At 45.3% G+C, this 16,542-nt stretch overlaps 1 protein-coding gene across 3 annotated transcripts in view; it reads left to right on the top strand.

The window, feature by feature from the left end:
- The first annotated feature begins 1,412 nt into the window (after positions 1-1,412).
- The window catches only part of Kng1 (kininogen 1), a 29,153-nt gene continuing 14,023 nt past the window's right edge, over positions 1,413-16,542 (top strand). For 2 of the 3 annotated variants that reach the window (XM_055624825.1, XM_055624824.1), the window contains exons 1-5: positions 1,418-1,765; positions 4,280-4,390; positions 6,420-6,504; positions 10,681-10,853; positions 12,126-12,233. In XM_055624825.1, coding sequence (XP_055480800.1) covers positions 1,565-1,765; positions 4,280-4,390; positions 6,420-6,504; positions 10,681-10,853; positions 12,126-12,233 — 678 coding nt within the window. In that variant the 5' untranslated portion in view covers positions 1,418-1,564. Of the gene's footprint in view, positions 1,766-4,279; positions 4,391-6,419; positions 6,505-10,680; positions 10,854-12,125; positions 12,234-16,542 lie in introns of all 3 variants that reach the window. The other variant, XM_055624823.1, reaches the window with a different exon arrangement.

Below are 16,542 nucleotides of genomic sequence, written 5' to 3' on the forward strand. Positions count from 1 at the left end.
AAAACTAAAGTCAACAGCTGGCATTCTCTCTGCCTTATTTTCTTTTCAACTCCCATATTCTCTTCTCTTTGCTTCTGCGACCCATGGTGTTGGGCTGTTTCGTTTACAGGAAAGCTTAAGTGTCTCTGTCTTTACTCCTAAAACATTCGACAGGTGAAGGAACTGAGGTGGGAGGGTTGTGTGCCTCTGCCTTACAAACACACACATGGGCATACATGCAAACTTACACTCATTCACACCCAGACTCACAAATAAACCCATATACATGGAGCCATGGGCACTGACTCAGCCAAGTGTAAAACACATTCATGCCTGTATGCACATGCCTAGACAGACACGGTCTCATAGGAGTTCAGGGGTAGACCCAGGCTGGCATCCTCTAGCCACACACCTGTTCCTGCTGCACTCAACCCACACTGAGAGAACCCTGCTCCAGGCCTCCATCCTGAACTAGAGATTCCCATCAACCACACAGAATTCAAATTGGGGGGGGAGGGTGTCTTTTATTTCTTCTTTCTCTTTTTCCTCTTTTTTCCTTCCCTCTTTCCTTCCTCTGTCTTTGCTTTCGTTTCTTTAGTATTATGGTTGTGTGTATTTATGAGAGAGATAGAGAGCATGAGAATATCTGAGTGCGGGCACACAAAAGCCACAGCCCCCATGTGCGTGTCGCAGAGCCCTCAGGACAAGACAGGTCCCCATTTCTCCTTCTCTCCTACTCCAGGCTCCCTAGCCTGTGAGCTTCCTGGTGGTCCTCCTGTCCTCACCTCCCGGTTTAAAGCAGGAATGCCAGGATTACAAATTTATGTCACCATCCAGAGGTTTTCTGTGAATTCCGGGCGCTAAACTCAGGTTGTCGGCGGAGGCTTACGAGGCAAGCACTTTTACCTGCTGAGGTCCTGCTGGTCCTTTCCCTTCCTCCTGCACTTAAACTACTGAGCAGAGAGGCTGGTGTGGCCAGAGGCCAGACAGGATGCCCATGGTTTTTCAGACGTGCCAGTGTCCCGGGTAGAGAGAGCTCCCAGCACTTGGCAGATATTCCTGCCTTTGCTCTTTTGAGGAACGCACCAGAACTGACAGAGGCCTGCGTTTATGCACTCCAATTTCCCACAGGCAACACTGTATGGGAGGAGTTGTACACTGTCCTCGTTGTTCACGGGTGCAGAGACCTTTGTATTAGTCCGGCAAAGCAGAAAGGGATAACGGAACCGGTTGTTGGTTTTACCGCCTCTTTTATTGGTTTCTGCTCTAATTCACTGGAAGAAGTTGTGCAATGTTTTAGAAATGTGCTCTGCACTCCCGTATTCTTCCCGAAGGTGAATGAGCCAACAGGTCAACAACCCCAGTGTTGCAATGTTCCCAGCCCGAAGCCTGCTGGCACAGTGAGCAGAGTCGTGTTTGTTCTCTGGGAAAGAGCACAAACAACTGATGACTGCAAGAACACACTAGGGACCCCAGGGGTGAGGCAGGGAGAGACGGGACGGCGGAGGCTGCTAAAAGCAGCTTCTGAGTTGGTTTCCCGCTCTGGGCAAAACCATCCCTCCGGTTCTAGAGGGAAACTTACATCATGAAGCTGCTCACTCTCCTGTTCCTCTGCTCCACACTCCTCCTCCCAAGTCTAACACAGGAAGAAGAAGACCCACAGGCCATCGACTGCAATGATGAGGATGTGTTTCAGGCCGTGGATGCTGCTCTGAGGAAGTATAACTCGGAGCTACAAAGCGGCAACCAGTTTGTGTTGTACCGAGTGATGGAGGGCACTAAAATGGTGAGTGACCGCTTAGCCATGAAATTGCTTGTAATTCATGCTCTCTGGCATGGAGGTAGAGACCTGGAGATGGCTGGGCCCTAGGCTTCCTGGGTGACCAGAAAAGCAGTATCCCAGGAAAAAAGAAACCAAAGTAGATGGAGATGTTTAAAAGGGACAACGCATAGTGGGTTACCTAGCGACTCCATCAGCTTCCAGCAGGAGAATCTGTGTCTGTGAACTGGGTGATCTCCCAGCTGTAAGCGAGAGTCAGTACGGGACGAACACAGGCACACCAGGAGAGTTGGCTTTATTGCCCTGGACCAAGTACATGCCACTGAGTACATGTGGCTGATTCTTCGAAATCAACAGTAACGCTTCCGGTAGTTTTCTTTAGTTTTGGAGGGCAGGGGAGTTGAGGCAGGGTGCCATATAGCTTTAGACTAACCATGAACTTGCTCTGTAGCTGACAATAAACTCTTCGATCCTCTTGCCCCATCTCCCTAGTACTGTGATTACAGGCATGTGCCACCATGACAGGTTTGTATGGGAACCAGACCCCAGACTCTGTACATACGAGGCAAGGACTCTACCAACTAAGCTACATCCCCAGCCCATTGTACTAGGTTTTACTGTACTTCTATTTCTTCATTAGTGCACTCAGGTAGGAGACAAATGCAAGCAGGATGCATAAATTAGAAAAAAATTAAACATTTAAGAGTTTTTGTTTGTTTGTTTGTTTGTTTTAAACAAAGTTCACAGGCTGGAGAGATGGCTCAGTGGCTCAGGGAACTGGGTGTGCTTACAAAGGACCTGGGTTCAGTTCCCAGCACTCATGGTAGCTCACAACTATACAGAACTATAACTCTAGTTCCAGGGGCTGGTCTCATGTATACATACATACGTTCAGACAAACACTCACACACACAGAATAAAAATAAAATTTAAATTTAAAATCTTGGAGCTGAGAGGTGGCTCAGAGGTTAAGAGCACTGATTGCTCTTGCAGAGTTCAATTCCTGAGTTCAATTCCTGAGTTCAATTCCCAGCCATTATAGATGGCTCACAACCATCTATAATGAGATCTGGTGCCCTCTTTTGGAGTGCGGGTGTACATGCAAACAACATTGTATACATAATAAATAAATCTTTGAAAAAAAAATCTTTCAAAGGCTGTAGAGATGGCTCAGTGGTTAAGAGCACTGGCTTGCTCTTCTAGAGGATCAGAGTTCAATTCCCAGCAACCACGTGGTGGCTCACAACCATCTATCTATAGTGGGATCTGATGCCCTCTTGTGGCGTGCATGTGTACATGCAGACAAAGCACTCATGTAAATAATTTTTTAAAAAGATTTACTTTAAAAAAAGCTTTCAAAAAAGATAAACAATACAATAATTTTTGCTTTAAAAGACTTTTTCCTTGGATTAGTCAAGTTATAGGAAAGAAAATCCAATCATTTGACATCGTAAGGATGAAAAGAAAACCCTAATGGATGGAGGTTTGTTTTCAGAAGGTCAAATGAAGCCTTCCATTTCTCACTCCAGCACAGTGTGCATTCTGCCTCCTGGTGCTCTTGGGCCGCAGCACCCCCTCCCTCCGTGTCTGCATTGACTGAGGCATGGGGCCCATGGGAGTTTTGCTGGACAGTGTCCATGTAGCCCCCTTCCCGTCTGGGACCCAGCCCGGGGCTCACGTCAGGCCGGCTCTCTACCACTAAACAGCACCCGGGCCCTCGAGGATTTCTGAGTTGTTAGCTTCACTAGACTGTCTCAACCTGCCAGCTGCCCAAGTAATGACACAGAGGACTTTTACTGGTCTATGACAGTCTAGCCTTACCGTAGGCTTGTTCCCAACTAGCTCAGATAACTTTATTCCATTCTATGTTCTGTCGCGTGGCTCAGCAACTCTTCTGTCTCTGCAGCTGACACGGCGATTCTTTCCCAGAACGCCTAGTTTTGCTCAGAAGCCCCGCCTATCCTCTCCTGCTTTGCTATAGGCCATTCAGCTCTTTATTAAATCAATCAGAAAGTAATGAAGATGTTTACAAAAGGCTGAGGTGATGCTTCATAAGAATAGCAATACCAAAGTCCGGCTGGTTCTCAGATCTCTGCCTGTACAGAAACCAGCATTTGAACAGCACAAAAACAACGTTTACACGGTGCACAAAAATATTACCCCAACAGCTCTCCTGGCCTTGAACTCAAGGTCCTCCAGTCTCAGTCCAGTTGTGATATTGGGATCACAAGCTTCACACTAGGCCCAGATTCGACCATACATTTTGAAGACCCATATATGTACATGTGAGCCAGGTTTGACAAAACAGAGCAGGGCTAGTACTATGGATTCTGCTTTGAACTCATTAAGAATGCAAGCCTTCTTCCAAGGAGCATTTGTGCAAATGTAAACATCTACATTTTAATAAACTCTTGGCTCTCTTTGAGTGTGATCGGAACCGGAGGTTGTAATGCCTCAGGTCCCACATGCTTGTTGCTGGGCCCACTGAATGACTCCAAGTGTCACCCTTGCTTTCCTCAGGTCGACTCTGGAACGTTTTATTCCTTCAAGTATAAAATCAAGGAGGGCAACTGTTCCATTCAAAGCGGCCTCACTTGGCAGGACTGTGACTACAAGGATGTTGAGGCAGCCGTGAGTACGCTCTTTGACACAAAAGCCCCCCAGCCTGTTCCATGTAACCCTCGGGATCCTATAAAATCTAAATGAAACTGTTAAGCTGATAGATCAGACTTGAAACTTGTATACGGGGGGGGGAGGGGGGGAGAGGGCGGGTACACCTGATGATTTGGCTCCGGATCACCTCTAGCAGTCACCAGTTGTTTATAGCGACAAAATTCAAAATCCTTTTAGCCTTTCTGCAATGAACAATGCAAAATTGTCATCTGTATTCAGTCCACTCCTGTCACTCAGTAATTATTGGCCAGCTCTGTCCTGTCCCCAGCCTCCACTCACCTCTGACTACTGTTCCGCTCCTAGCCTCTCTGACATCACCCTCTGTCAGCGTTTGATGTCCTGTGCCTAGACTTTTACACTAACCTGCTGCTTTCCAGTTTCTTCCACGTTACAAGTGGCCAGAGTTAATTGTTTACACCCGAATGGTAGTCCGTCCGTTATGGTATTCAGCTTTCTTGCCCACTCACCACCTGCCAGCTTTTTGGTTTGTCTTGTTTTTCAATTACAAGGGGATGATTTATATTATTGAGCCTGTTTATGAAGGATGAGAATAAACCCTCTGATATGTAGAAAATTTAGCCACACTGTATCTGAATTCTTGAGAAGACAGAAAAACCAGGAATACTCCAATCATTAAGCAGGCTTGTGTCCACTAATGAGAAGGTGGTCCTTTGACCAAGCAAAGCTGTATGTCAGACGCCAGGGAGACAACAGGAAGACATCTGGGCTGAGTTCTGGGTCTGATGAAGGAATAATGTGGGAGTTTCAGCTACACCGGGCCTTGGCACAAAGTTTGATTTTGCCCTCGGCTTCCCTCAGTACAGACAGACGAAATAAATTAAACAAAAGATCTTGTTAACGATGGGCATTTTAGAGAAATGCTGGATCTAGCACCTGCCAGTTGCCCTGCGCTGGTGAGGGGAGTATCTGCCTGAGAAGCTAGTGTCTCTTCTTACAGGCTAGGATTCCCCTCTTATGTCAGTGTCCTCTGCATTTTGTTTACTCGCTGTGGTCACCCACAGCTGTAAAAGAGCACTGCACTCCAGATTAGGAGGCCAGGACTGTCGCTCGGACTCTGCCCCTCAGTGAGTTTGTCCGGCAGCTGCTACGTCCTGCACAGCCAGTGTCTCAGAGCTTCCGGGAGGATCAGGGTGCCCTCTAGCCCCACACAACAGCTCCTGGTACTCAGTACTGTGAGTAAGAGTGAAGAAGACAAAGCTAGACCAAAACAAAACAACTGTTCAACACTAACAGTGGGCAGCCACTGTGTAAGAACCCACTGTGTGCTGCTCCGCGAGGCACTCTCTGTGTTGGCACACTGACTCTCCACAGTCACCTTTTAAGTACATGTGGTGTTATCTCCACAAGGTGGGTAAACTGAAGCAGTGAGAAGTACCAGGGCAGAGGGAACAAGCAGCGGACAGCAGAGTGGAAGCAGGATTGTTCTAGGAAGAGTCATCAGCCACTGAAACTGAAAGGGAAATAGAAGTGGAAGCTTAGCTCATTGGTCCTGAGGCCCGGCATCCACCCTGGCGACAAAGAAGCAGCTGCAGGACCCCGCATCAGGGCTCTAGTTTAGAAGTCTCGCTCTGCCTCTCCCCTGACCCGTGAAGATCAGTGGGGAGAAAAGAAAATCACCAGGTCATGTAAACATTCATTCTCACGTCCCACGATTTTGTTAGAGGGCTGGAAAGCTTGGCCAGTGATTACGAGCCCTTGCTGCTCTTGCAGAAGACCCAGATGGACACTCGGCACTCCCGTGGGGTCTGCTGCTGTCCTCTGGACTCTGCAAGCTCCGGGTGCGCATGTGGTACACGAACATACATACAGGCAAAACCTTCACATACATAAAAACACCTTAAAGCAAAACCAAACCTCTTTTAGAAAAACTTTTTCTTTTTAAAAAGCCACCTCTGGCAACAGCACTAGCTAGATGTCTTCATTAGGAAGAAGGATCTCGGCAAACGGCCTCTCTCTTCCCCTCTAGGACAATGGAGAATGCACAGCAACTGTGGGGAAGAGGGGACCCAAGAAGTTCTCCGTAGCTACTCAGACCTGCAAGATTACTCCAGGTGGGTGATGCAACTGGGGGCCCTGTCCTGGTGGTGGCAGCGGGCAGGAGCCTGGGGTGGGATATGCTGGTGTTAATTGGTCCTATATACCGAGAACACAACCTGGGCCAGACCACTTCACCCTCCCGGAAGGGGGCAGTGGCCACGCCTTCTGCAGCGTTGGGATTACGGTAGCTGTGTGTCAGGAGCAGCCCTGCAGCAGGTTCTTGGACAGGGCCAGGCTTGTGTCAGTCATCCCCTCAGAACTATCCTAACTCTCCCTGTGTGGTGTCAGCAGGGGCAGGCTGGGGTGGGGGCTGGCTGACAAAGATGAGGAAACAAATCCCACACAGCACCCTACAGGGAGAGTGGGCTTTGAGTTCTGGCCCGGCCTGGAATCACACCTTTTTGTTGCTGTTGTTGTTGTTTCGGGTTTTGTTTTTGGTTTGGTTTGGGTTTTGGTTTTTCAAGACAGGGTTTCTCTGTGTGGCCTTGGCTGCCCCGGACTCAATTTGTAGATGGAGCGGGCCTCCCCAAGTGCTGGGATTAAAGGCATGCATCACCACCGACCTGCTTTTTTTTTTTTTTTTTTTTTTTTTTGGCAAGACAGGGTTTCTCTGTGTAACAGCCCAAGCTGTCCTGGAACTCATTTTTTTGTAGACCAGAATGGCCTTGAGCTCACAGAGATTTCTACCTCCACCATCCTTTTCCTTGTCTCAGAAGAGACAAAATAAAACTGCATATGTGACAGGATTGTTGTGCTAAGAAATGAGACGATAAGCCCAAAGATGCGATGTCTGGGCATCATTAAGGACAGACTCCAGATGACAACAATCGCTAATGCTTACTGATCGATTATGTGCTTACGTGGATCTAGGGACTTCACACACATTAACTCATCCAACCATTACAGCTCCAACAGGGTACTATTATATCCTGATTTTTCAAATGAGGAAACTGAGGCCGGAGACATTAAGTAACTTACCTAAGGTTATACAGATAATCAGTAGTAGAGTTGGTAGAACAGAGCCTTACTGAAAAAAAAATTTTTTTAGGCCCTTAAGAATAAAAGTAAGGAACAACTTATGACCAAATTCTTACTTACAGCCATCATTCTTACTTTCAATAACGTTGTAAAGGTGTCAAGGCTTTATAGAGGGATGGGTGTGTATAGGTTGTGTGGGTACATGTCAGTCATGAAAACCTCCGTGGAGCTGGCCTCTGCAAAGTGAAGGAGGGAGGAGGAGGGAGAGAGGAAGGGAGAGAGAAAGAGAGAGAATCCCCCGGATTCAAGGTGATATGGTACATCACCTTGGGACAAGTTTCCCATATACTGGCCTTAGCTGCCCATAAAGAACCATCTCTATAGAATCATCTCTATAGTAACATCCGGGTAGGGCAGAAAGCACTCAGTTACCCAGTAAAGAAATGGCCGCCTTCTTAACTTCCCATATTCTCCTACTCCACTCTGTCTTGAATGAGAGCTGGCTAGAGGCAAAAAAAACAAAACAAAACAAAACAAAAAAAAACTCATATCTCCACCACTCCTGCGGTTTTAATCATTTTTAACCATCAATTCTCCCATCTTTCCCATCAAATTCAGTGCCCTAAATTCAACCTCTTCTACAAGAAGGGCAAACTATGCCTATTTACTCACTAAGTTTTTATCTGACGCCATTAGAGACACAGTACCCAAAACAGTCCTGAGGAGGGCAGTGTTGAGCAGCTAGCCATGTGGAGGGTCACCGGTGTCAGAGCACAGCCCACGACTGTGAGCCTCCTGACAGTCTCCTATTATGTTAAGCCAGCTTTCTGCTACTGTAACAAATTACCTGGGTTGGGCTTTGGGACACATTTACGATCCCACGACATCCAAGTGTGGTAGAGCACATCTGTGAATGCCACACTTGGGAGCTTTGGGGCAGGAGGAAAATTAGGAGGTTAAGTTCATCCTCAACTACGTAGCAAGCTGGAGGCTATCCTGGGGAATATGGGACCCTGTCTCAAAAGAAAGAGGGGAGGAGGGAGGAAGGGAGACAGAGACAGAGACAGAGACAGAGGTGCGGGGGAGAGATCCAATGACAGTAAGCACCCAGGAAGCATGTTCCCACGTGGTAAGGAAGCCTGGAATCCTGAAGGGGTGTCTCTGCTGCACATACCACTCAGTGAGCAGCTGTCAGCTAGGGCACTTGCCTTGGTAATGTAATATAAAAACCTATAAGATTTGACATTGTTTTATTGCAAACCATTCCATGGTTCCTCGTTCTACAATGGAGTATTCTTTGCTCACTTCAGAGGGTCTATGTGAACCCTAAAATCATCTGTAAATGTGATTACTTGCATTTTCCTGACGAGGGCTACCGCTCTCATCTGATCTGCCAAAGAACTTGTGGGCTCTGGGTATAGATAGCGGTTCTAAACACAGTTAGTAGGGCCTGCCTGGAGCCCAGCCTCCTCTCTCTGACTGTCCATAACTCAAACTGGCCCTCTCTGTGTCACACTGGATGCTCTGGTAAAATGAACAGATGCCACCTCCCGCACTACCGTTCCTCAATGCGTCCTGAGACCTCTCACCACCTTATTCCTTCTAGGGCAGGTATCTTCATCATTTTCTTTGATGTCTTCTGTGAGACCATTCTGGCCTCCTAGCTCTTGCCAAACCAAGAAATGATCTGTCTACACTGTTATCTTTCCTACCGGAATGTCATTCCTTCATGGAAATGACACTTAATGTCACCCTATACCCTAGCTCAGCAGCTGGCATGTGATAGCAGGGGCAGACAGACTTGAAGGAAAGGCTCCTCTTGATGAACAAGAAGGCCTCTTGCCTTCTGTCCTATGAAAACAGAGAAGAATGCCTTCTTGCCAGCATACAAACATATGCTTTCTACCTGCCAATGACTTGTTTTAGATGATGAAACCCTGAACGTGAAGCTGAACAAGTTGAACGATATTGTTTGGCATAAAAATGGAACGACAAACCTGTTTGCGAGGCTTCTTCTCCAAGAGCCAAAGCATCAGATTGAATTTGTCACAGGGTCAATGACAGAAACATGGTAAATGGAGTTAGGCCTCAAGGAGCCTGATGATGAACAACAATGACATACCTGTTAATGCTTTTCCTTTTATAAGATGGTGAGTTAGTGTATTAATTACTGTGATCATTAAAAATGCAAGCCGAGTGTGGTGTCTCATGCCTTTAATCCCAGTACTTGGGAGGCAGAGGCAGTTGGATCTCTGTGAGTTCGGGGACAGTCTGGTCTACAAAGCCAGTCCAGGACAGCCAGATGCTGTTACACAGATTGACCCTGCCTCGAAAAACAAAACAAATGAACAAAGCATTAAAGTAGGGGCCTAATGATATAGCTCAGGTAATGTCACTGCTCTAGAGGTGATGGGACCTGGGAAAATGGAGCTGACAAATGAAGCAGACTAAAGTCTCATGCAATAACCATCTTACTCAGAGCCCCAGACAACGTACACTCTGGAGGTTAAAAAAAAGGTCACCTGACAAAAGTTCTCATGGGCTCATGGGTTCAAGCTGTACAATTATATCACACGCCACACATGGCAAAAATGTGTTTTTCCATAGAGACATAGAAAAGATAGCTGAAACATTTAATTAAATAACAGCAAGCAATGATGAATAATCTGAAGTGAACCACTCCCATCCGACACACCCGGGAGGGGCATGAAAACACACTCTGTGTTGTGAAGAAACTGAGGTCACGAGCCACCTGTATTGTTTTCTTGGAGTGTTCTCACGAGCACTCAGAATTCTCCTCAAAGAGCTCCATTCCCGGGTCGCGTTCTGGCAAGCTAGTATGGCCGAGGACCTGGTTCAATCCCCATAACCCCAACAGCAGGCACATGAGCCTCTGGGGAATAGGAGAAGGAGGAGGAACAGAAATTCGAAGCCAGCCTTAGCTGCATAGATAGCTCCAGACCAACCTTGGAACATATGAAACCCTGTCAAAAAAGTGAGATAAATAAAATAACATAAAAGTAACTATTCTTAATACTCTCTTTGCCTTTGACTACACAGGAGTCCTAAACTCTCATTATCTTTTCTCGTATAAGAGTTACAGGAAGGTCAACTTATCAGGACCTTTCTAGGTGGTCTTTTGGCTTTAGGACCATGAATGTGGGATGTGTTTGCAGTTACTAATGCTGTCTCCTTGTCTTCTCTCTGTCAAGGGAAGGGCCCTGTTGTGGAGACCAAGTTCACCTGTATGGGTTGTGTGTATCCCATATCGACCAATAACCCTGACCTGGAGCCCATTCTGAAACATGCCATCGAACACTTCAACAATAACACAAATCATTCCCACCTCTTCACTCTTAGAGAAGTAAAAAGAGCCTACAGACAGGTTTGTCTTTCAATTTTTCTCGATATGTGATATGCTTAAAAATCTGTTAGACTGAAAAAAAAAATTTTTTTAATTCGTTAGATTGGTATTTTGTCACCTAAAATGAACCACTGTCAGGAGGAACCTGCCTGGAACATGTTGGCATGGTGCTAGAATGTCCTTGTGTGTGTTTATCAGAATAACTCTCAAGACAAGGAACTTTCTCCAGGATCCAAGTGAGCAGTGTGATACTCAAAAGAAAGAGGATGACACTCAAATCCCCTTTGAGTTTGTCTTTAATGAACAAGTAGTCAGATTACATGTTTTTTTTTTTTTTTTCCCCAGAGATGGAGAACTGGAAATGTCATTCTGGCTGTAGGGTTTTACCAAATCTATCTTATTATCTTGCTGTCATTAATTAAACATGGCCTCAAACTATTAAATTGTTCCTTTAAAAAAAGTAGACATGACTTTCTGGGTACACCCTAAGTTATTACTGCTCAATTCCTCCTTGTGGTGAGGCAGAAACAGCTAGTAATCTGATCATTTACTGTTTTTGTTTGTTTGTTTGTTTGTTTGTTTGTTTGAGGCAGTGTCCTTGAACTCACTTTGTAAACCAGGCTGGCCCCAAACTCACAGAGACTGTCTTACTTCTGCCTTTGAGTGCTGGGATTAAAGGCTTTTCTGAGAGCTCACTTGGTCCTGTGGGTTTCAGTTTCTTCAGAATCCTTCAGTTTAGTCAGTAACATTCTCTACTTTTAGTTCAACTTGCCATTATGTGAGATGTGTACGTTACCCACCTGTGTAGGGATGGTGGCGAGCATGGAGTCAGATGGTGGCTGCCAAGAACAAAGCAAGAGAATCTCGCTACCTGAAACCACACGACTCCCCAGAAAAGATCACTCCCATTTCACACTGCTCCTGTCTAGAAAATCACATTGCTTCACAAAACTGGGAGAAAAAATGTCCTCTTGGGAACCTGGCAAAGGAAAGAGTGTGGGGTTTTTGTTTGAAGAGACATTGTTTTTCATTTGCAGTTACTCAGAAGCATCAGGAGGAGTGGTGTGTGTGTGTGTGTGTGTGTGTGTGTGTGTGTGTGTGTGTATGTGTGTACGTGTGTGTCACAATACTCAATATTTATTCTGAAACTTTTGCCTAGTAATAATGATGGTTTGTATTTCTTGCGCACTTCCTATATCTAACTCAATGTTTAAAGATGTTTATAACTCTCACTCACTGTCACCAATATTCGAACTGAGCTTCAAGTACTCACTCAACCTAAAATCGTTTCAGGTGGTGGCTGGACTGAATTTTGAAATTAACTACTCAATTGTGCAAACTAATTGTTCGAAGGAGCATTTTCAGTTACTACATCCAAGCTGCAAAGCCTCTCCGGATGGTGTAAGTAGGCAAAAGTTTAACAATCGCCTTTCACATTGTGCAAACACCATGAACGGGACTGTCGTGCTCCATGGGAAGACATGACACTGAAACTGACATGTCATTTAGTGGTTCACATTCACATCCAGTGGGGATCCTGGGACCGCAAGTTCCTGGTCAAGGAATGTGCATGTGTCTCGTTTAAGTATTTACCTTCTGTCCGGGATTAGGAATGGGGAACCTTCCCAGCAGTGATGGGCTGCCACACTCTCCTAGCCTCCTTCCTGTTCTTGTGTGCTCAGTGTCCCGACAGGGTCATCTTTTACTTCAAACTCTTCTCTGCCTGTTTCCTTATCTTTCCTCTTCTGCTTCCATTGTAGTAAACACTCCCTGGGAATTCTCTCCCTTTGTGGATGATATCTTGTCATTTTAGCCACAATTACATTGCAATGCTGTCAGTGGTGGCTGGTGAATGCCAAGGTGGCTAAAGGATGAACCTTCCCGGAATATTACTGTAGATGTTTCTTTAATCTAGTATCTCTGCTTTTAGAATTCTATTTTATGAGGAAAAGGTGGGATATCTAGACCACATTTTGATAATTTTTGGTATTTTCACTGGGAAAGCGTTTGAGACAAATTATATCTGCGTGAGGAAATGGTTGGGCAAACTACATCGGACCGTAGATTAGAATATTGCTTACAGAGCCTTCCGTGACACTGACCAATCATTGTAGTATATTAAGGAAAAAGCAAAAACCAAAATACAAATTGTACTCACGGAGCCATGAAGACAGGAGGATTAGGAATTCAAAGTCATCCTCAATGGCACAGTGGGATTGAGGCCAGTCTTGGGTTAAAAAGACGATGTTTTGCTGGGCATAGTGGTGCATGCCTGTAATCCCAGCACTCAGGGAGGCAGAGGCAGGCAGGATCTCTGAGTCGAGCCTGGTCTACAGAATGAATCCAGGACACCCAAGACTACACAGAGAAACCTTGTCTTGAAAAAAAAAAATTAGTTAGAAAAAAGACGGTTTCAAAAAGAAAACAAACAAACAAAACAAAACAAGTAATTAAAGAAAGGAAGGAAACAAGGAGACTGGGTGCAGTGGCACACACCTTTACCAGAAACAGTAGATCTCTGTGAGTTCTAAGGCAGTCTGGTCTACAAACTAAGTTCCAGGCCAGCTAGGGCTACAGAGACACTATCACAAAAAAATAATTTTTTTTTTTAATTTAAATTTAAAAAAAGAAGGGAGGGGTGGAAGGATGGCTCAGTGGTTAAGAGCACTGTCTGCTCTTCCAAAGGACCCAGGTTCAGTTCCCAGCACCCACAGGGCAGCACAACTGTCTGTAATGCCAATTCCAAGAGATCTGACACCTTCACACGAATGGCACATAAAATAAAATTAAAATAATTTAAAAAAGGAGAGGAAGGAATGGAAAATTATGATACAGTATCATTCAGATATACAAAGTAAAAGTAATATAAAATGTAAAAAGTGATAGGAAATAAATGTGCTGTGATTCAGAACACAGTTAACTTTAAAGAAGGGCTGTGGGTGCTTTTTTCTGATTCTTCATACCTTTTGGGATATCTCAAAGATTTCTTAAATTTTCTAGTTGCTCATGCATTGATTTATAACTCAAGAAAGAATCATGAAGGTCACCATCAAGAAATACATAAAATGAGAGAAAGCATTTATGAATGTTCTATTCTGTAAGGACTTAGTATAAAGAATCCATTCAAATGTCCCAGAACTCAACAAGAGGACAGACCACTTTTAAAATGGGCCAAGGGTTGAGCAGACATTTCCAGGCTCACAGGGAGCCAATAAGCACATCGGGAGATCCACAGCACCAGAATGGTCAAAAATCCCCCAGAGGAAAAGGGGGGGTGTGCTGAGAAATGGGAGTTTTATATTTTGCTATGGGGGTGTAAATGGACACAGCCTTTCTGCAAACATTTCGGCAGTTCCTCAAATAGTCAAATATAAAATGACACCAAATGGGCTGCAGCCAGTAAAATGTTTGCTGTGAAGGCAGGAGGACCTGGGTCCACATCACCATCGCTGGAGGGGCGGGCTGGAGTGGTGGCATGTTCCCACGATCCCAATAGTGGGGAGGAGACATGATTCCTGGGCTTCACCGGCCCTAGCTGAATGGGAGAGTTCCAGGTTCAGTGAGAAACCCTATCCCAACCAATCAGGAAAGACCTCTTACGACAACCTCTAGCTTCCACACTTGTATGCACACACATCCATGTGCATGCACACGTAATAAATAAATAAACAATGAAATTACACTAAGCAGGAAATTAGCAGATGCCCCGGCAACTGCACTTCTAGGTATATTTCCAAGGGGACTAAAACCAGCCCAAACAAATGTACAAGTGTTCCCAGCAGCACTACTCCTAGAACCAAAGAGTGAAAGCAATCCACATGCCCAGCAACACGTATCCGACTTTGTTTATGTTGCTGTGATGAAACACTTGCCACAGACACTTTGGGAAGGAGAGGGTTTATTTCATCTCACAAGTCACAGTCCATCATTGAAGGAAGGCAAGGCACGAAGTCAAACAGGAACCTGGATGCAGGAGCTAAAGCAGAACTCTGGAAGGACGGCTTCCTGGCTTTCTGTTTGCTGAAGCCCATGATTAGCTCTTTCTTGTACCTCCAAGGATAGCCTTCCCATGGGTGGCACCATCCACGGTGGCTGGGCCCTCCATAACAATCATTAATCAAGAAAATGACAGGGCTGGAAAGATGGCTTAGCAGTTAAGAGGTCTAACTGCAATTCCAGAGGACACAGTTTCTATTCTCAGCACCCACACGGTGGGCCAACACCTTCTGTAATTCCAGTTCCAGGGTGTCCTACACCCTCTTACGGCCTCCATGGGCACTGGCACATAGTGAGCACACATATGTAGACAAAACATTTGAACATTCAAAATAAAATTTAAAAAAAAAAAAGGAAAAGAAAATGCTCTATAGACTTGTCTTGTGCATTTTCTGAGTTGAAGGGGGAGCCCCTTCCCAAATGATGATTCTAAATTGTGTCGAGTTGACAAAAAAACAATCAAGACCACAGGTTTATGGATAAATGACATGCTATATACACAAAACAAAGGGTGATGGGTGAACCTTGAAACACGGTGTAAATGAACTAGGTCAGGCGCAGACGGATAGAGAGTGTGTGATTCCATTTATAAGTAAAACGTGAAGTAAACAAATTCATAAAGACAGGACGTAGATGAAGGTTTAGGAGGCCCAGGAAGGGCAAAATGCCCATCTATTGCTTACTGGGTTCTAGGTGGTAGTGACGGTTGTACAGCATGCTGAATTTTAATTAATGCCAGCAAGTTACACAACTTTCAATGTTTTAAATGGAAAGTTTACATTTTATAAATAGATATCCTATCTATCTTTATATCTTATTTCCTATACACACTTTTTTTTTTTTAAACCCCAAAGGAGGAGCACTCTAAAGCATCAAACATTCTAACCACTATTTAACTCTGTCAGTTTGGGTCAGTTCTGGCATATGAAGGCCTTGGTGTTTCTTCAGCTCCAGACCTACTTCGTGAAGACTGTGTGGCTCTTCATGCCGCACAGCTTTGTTTTTCTGCAACTGTCTATAAGCTGTCAATTTAGTTGCCTCTTGGCAAAATGAGAAAATGCCAACAGCTTTGGTATAGCTTCTCTAAGACATCACTTCCTTCCTTGTAAGATAAGAAATGGTATTAGTAACAACCGCTCGGTTTTTCTAATAACTAAAGAAAATTAAATACAAAGAAAATGTTTGGCCCATGCTCAGTGAGATTTAAGCCAAGCTCCTCATCAGCATCTGTGGGGAGCTTGTCAGAAGGTCAGAGTTCTAGCTGGGAGATGGCGCATGCCTGTAATCCCAGCACTTGGGGATGGGGGCAGAGGCAAGAGGAGCTCTCTGAGTTCAAGGCCTGCCTGGTCTACAGGACTGCCAAGGCTATACAGAGAAGCCCTGACTCCAAAAACAAAACAAAGGAAGGAAAGAAGGAAGGGAGGGAAGAAAGGAATGAAGGAAAGAAGGAAGGGAGGGAAGAAAGGAAAGAAGGAAGGAAGGAGGGAAGGAAGGAAGGAAGGAAGGAAGGAAGGAAGGAAGGAAAGAAGGAGGGAGGGAAGAAAGGAAAGAAGGAAGGAAGGAGGGAAGGAAGGAAGGAAGGAAGGAAGGAAGGAAAGAAGGAGGGAGGGAGGGGGGAGGGAGGGAGGAAAGGAAGGAAGGAAGGAGGGAGGGAGGGAGGGAGGGAGGGAAGGAAGGAAGGAAGGAAGGAAGGAAGGAAGGAAGGAAGGAAGGA

Source organism: Psammomys obesus, unplaced genomic scaffold (genome assembly GCF_907164565.1).
Source record: "Psammomys obesus unplaced genomic scaffold, mPsaObe1.curated_primary_1811, whole genome shotgun sequence".
Classification (NCBI taxonomy): domain Eukaryota; kingdom Metazoa; phylum Chordata; class Mammalia; order Rodentia; family Muridae; genus Psammomys; species Psammomys obesus.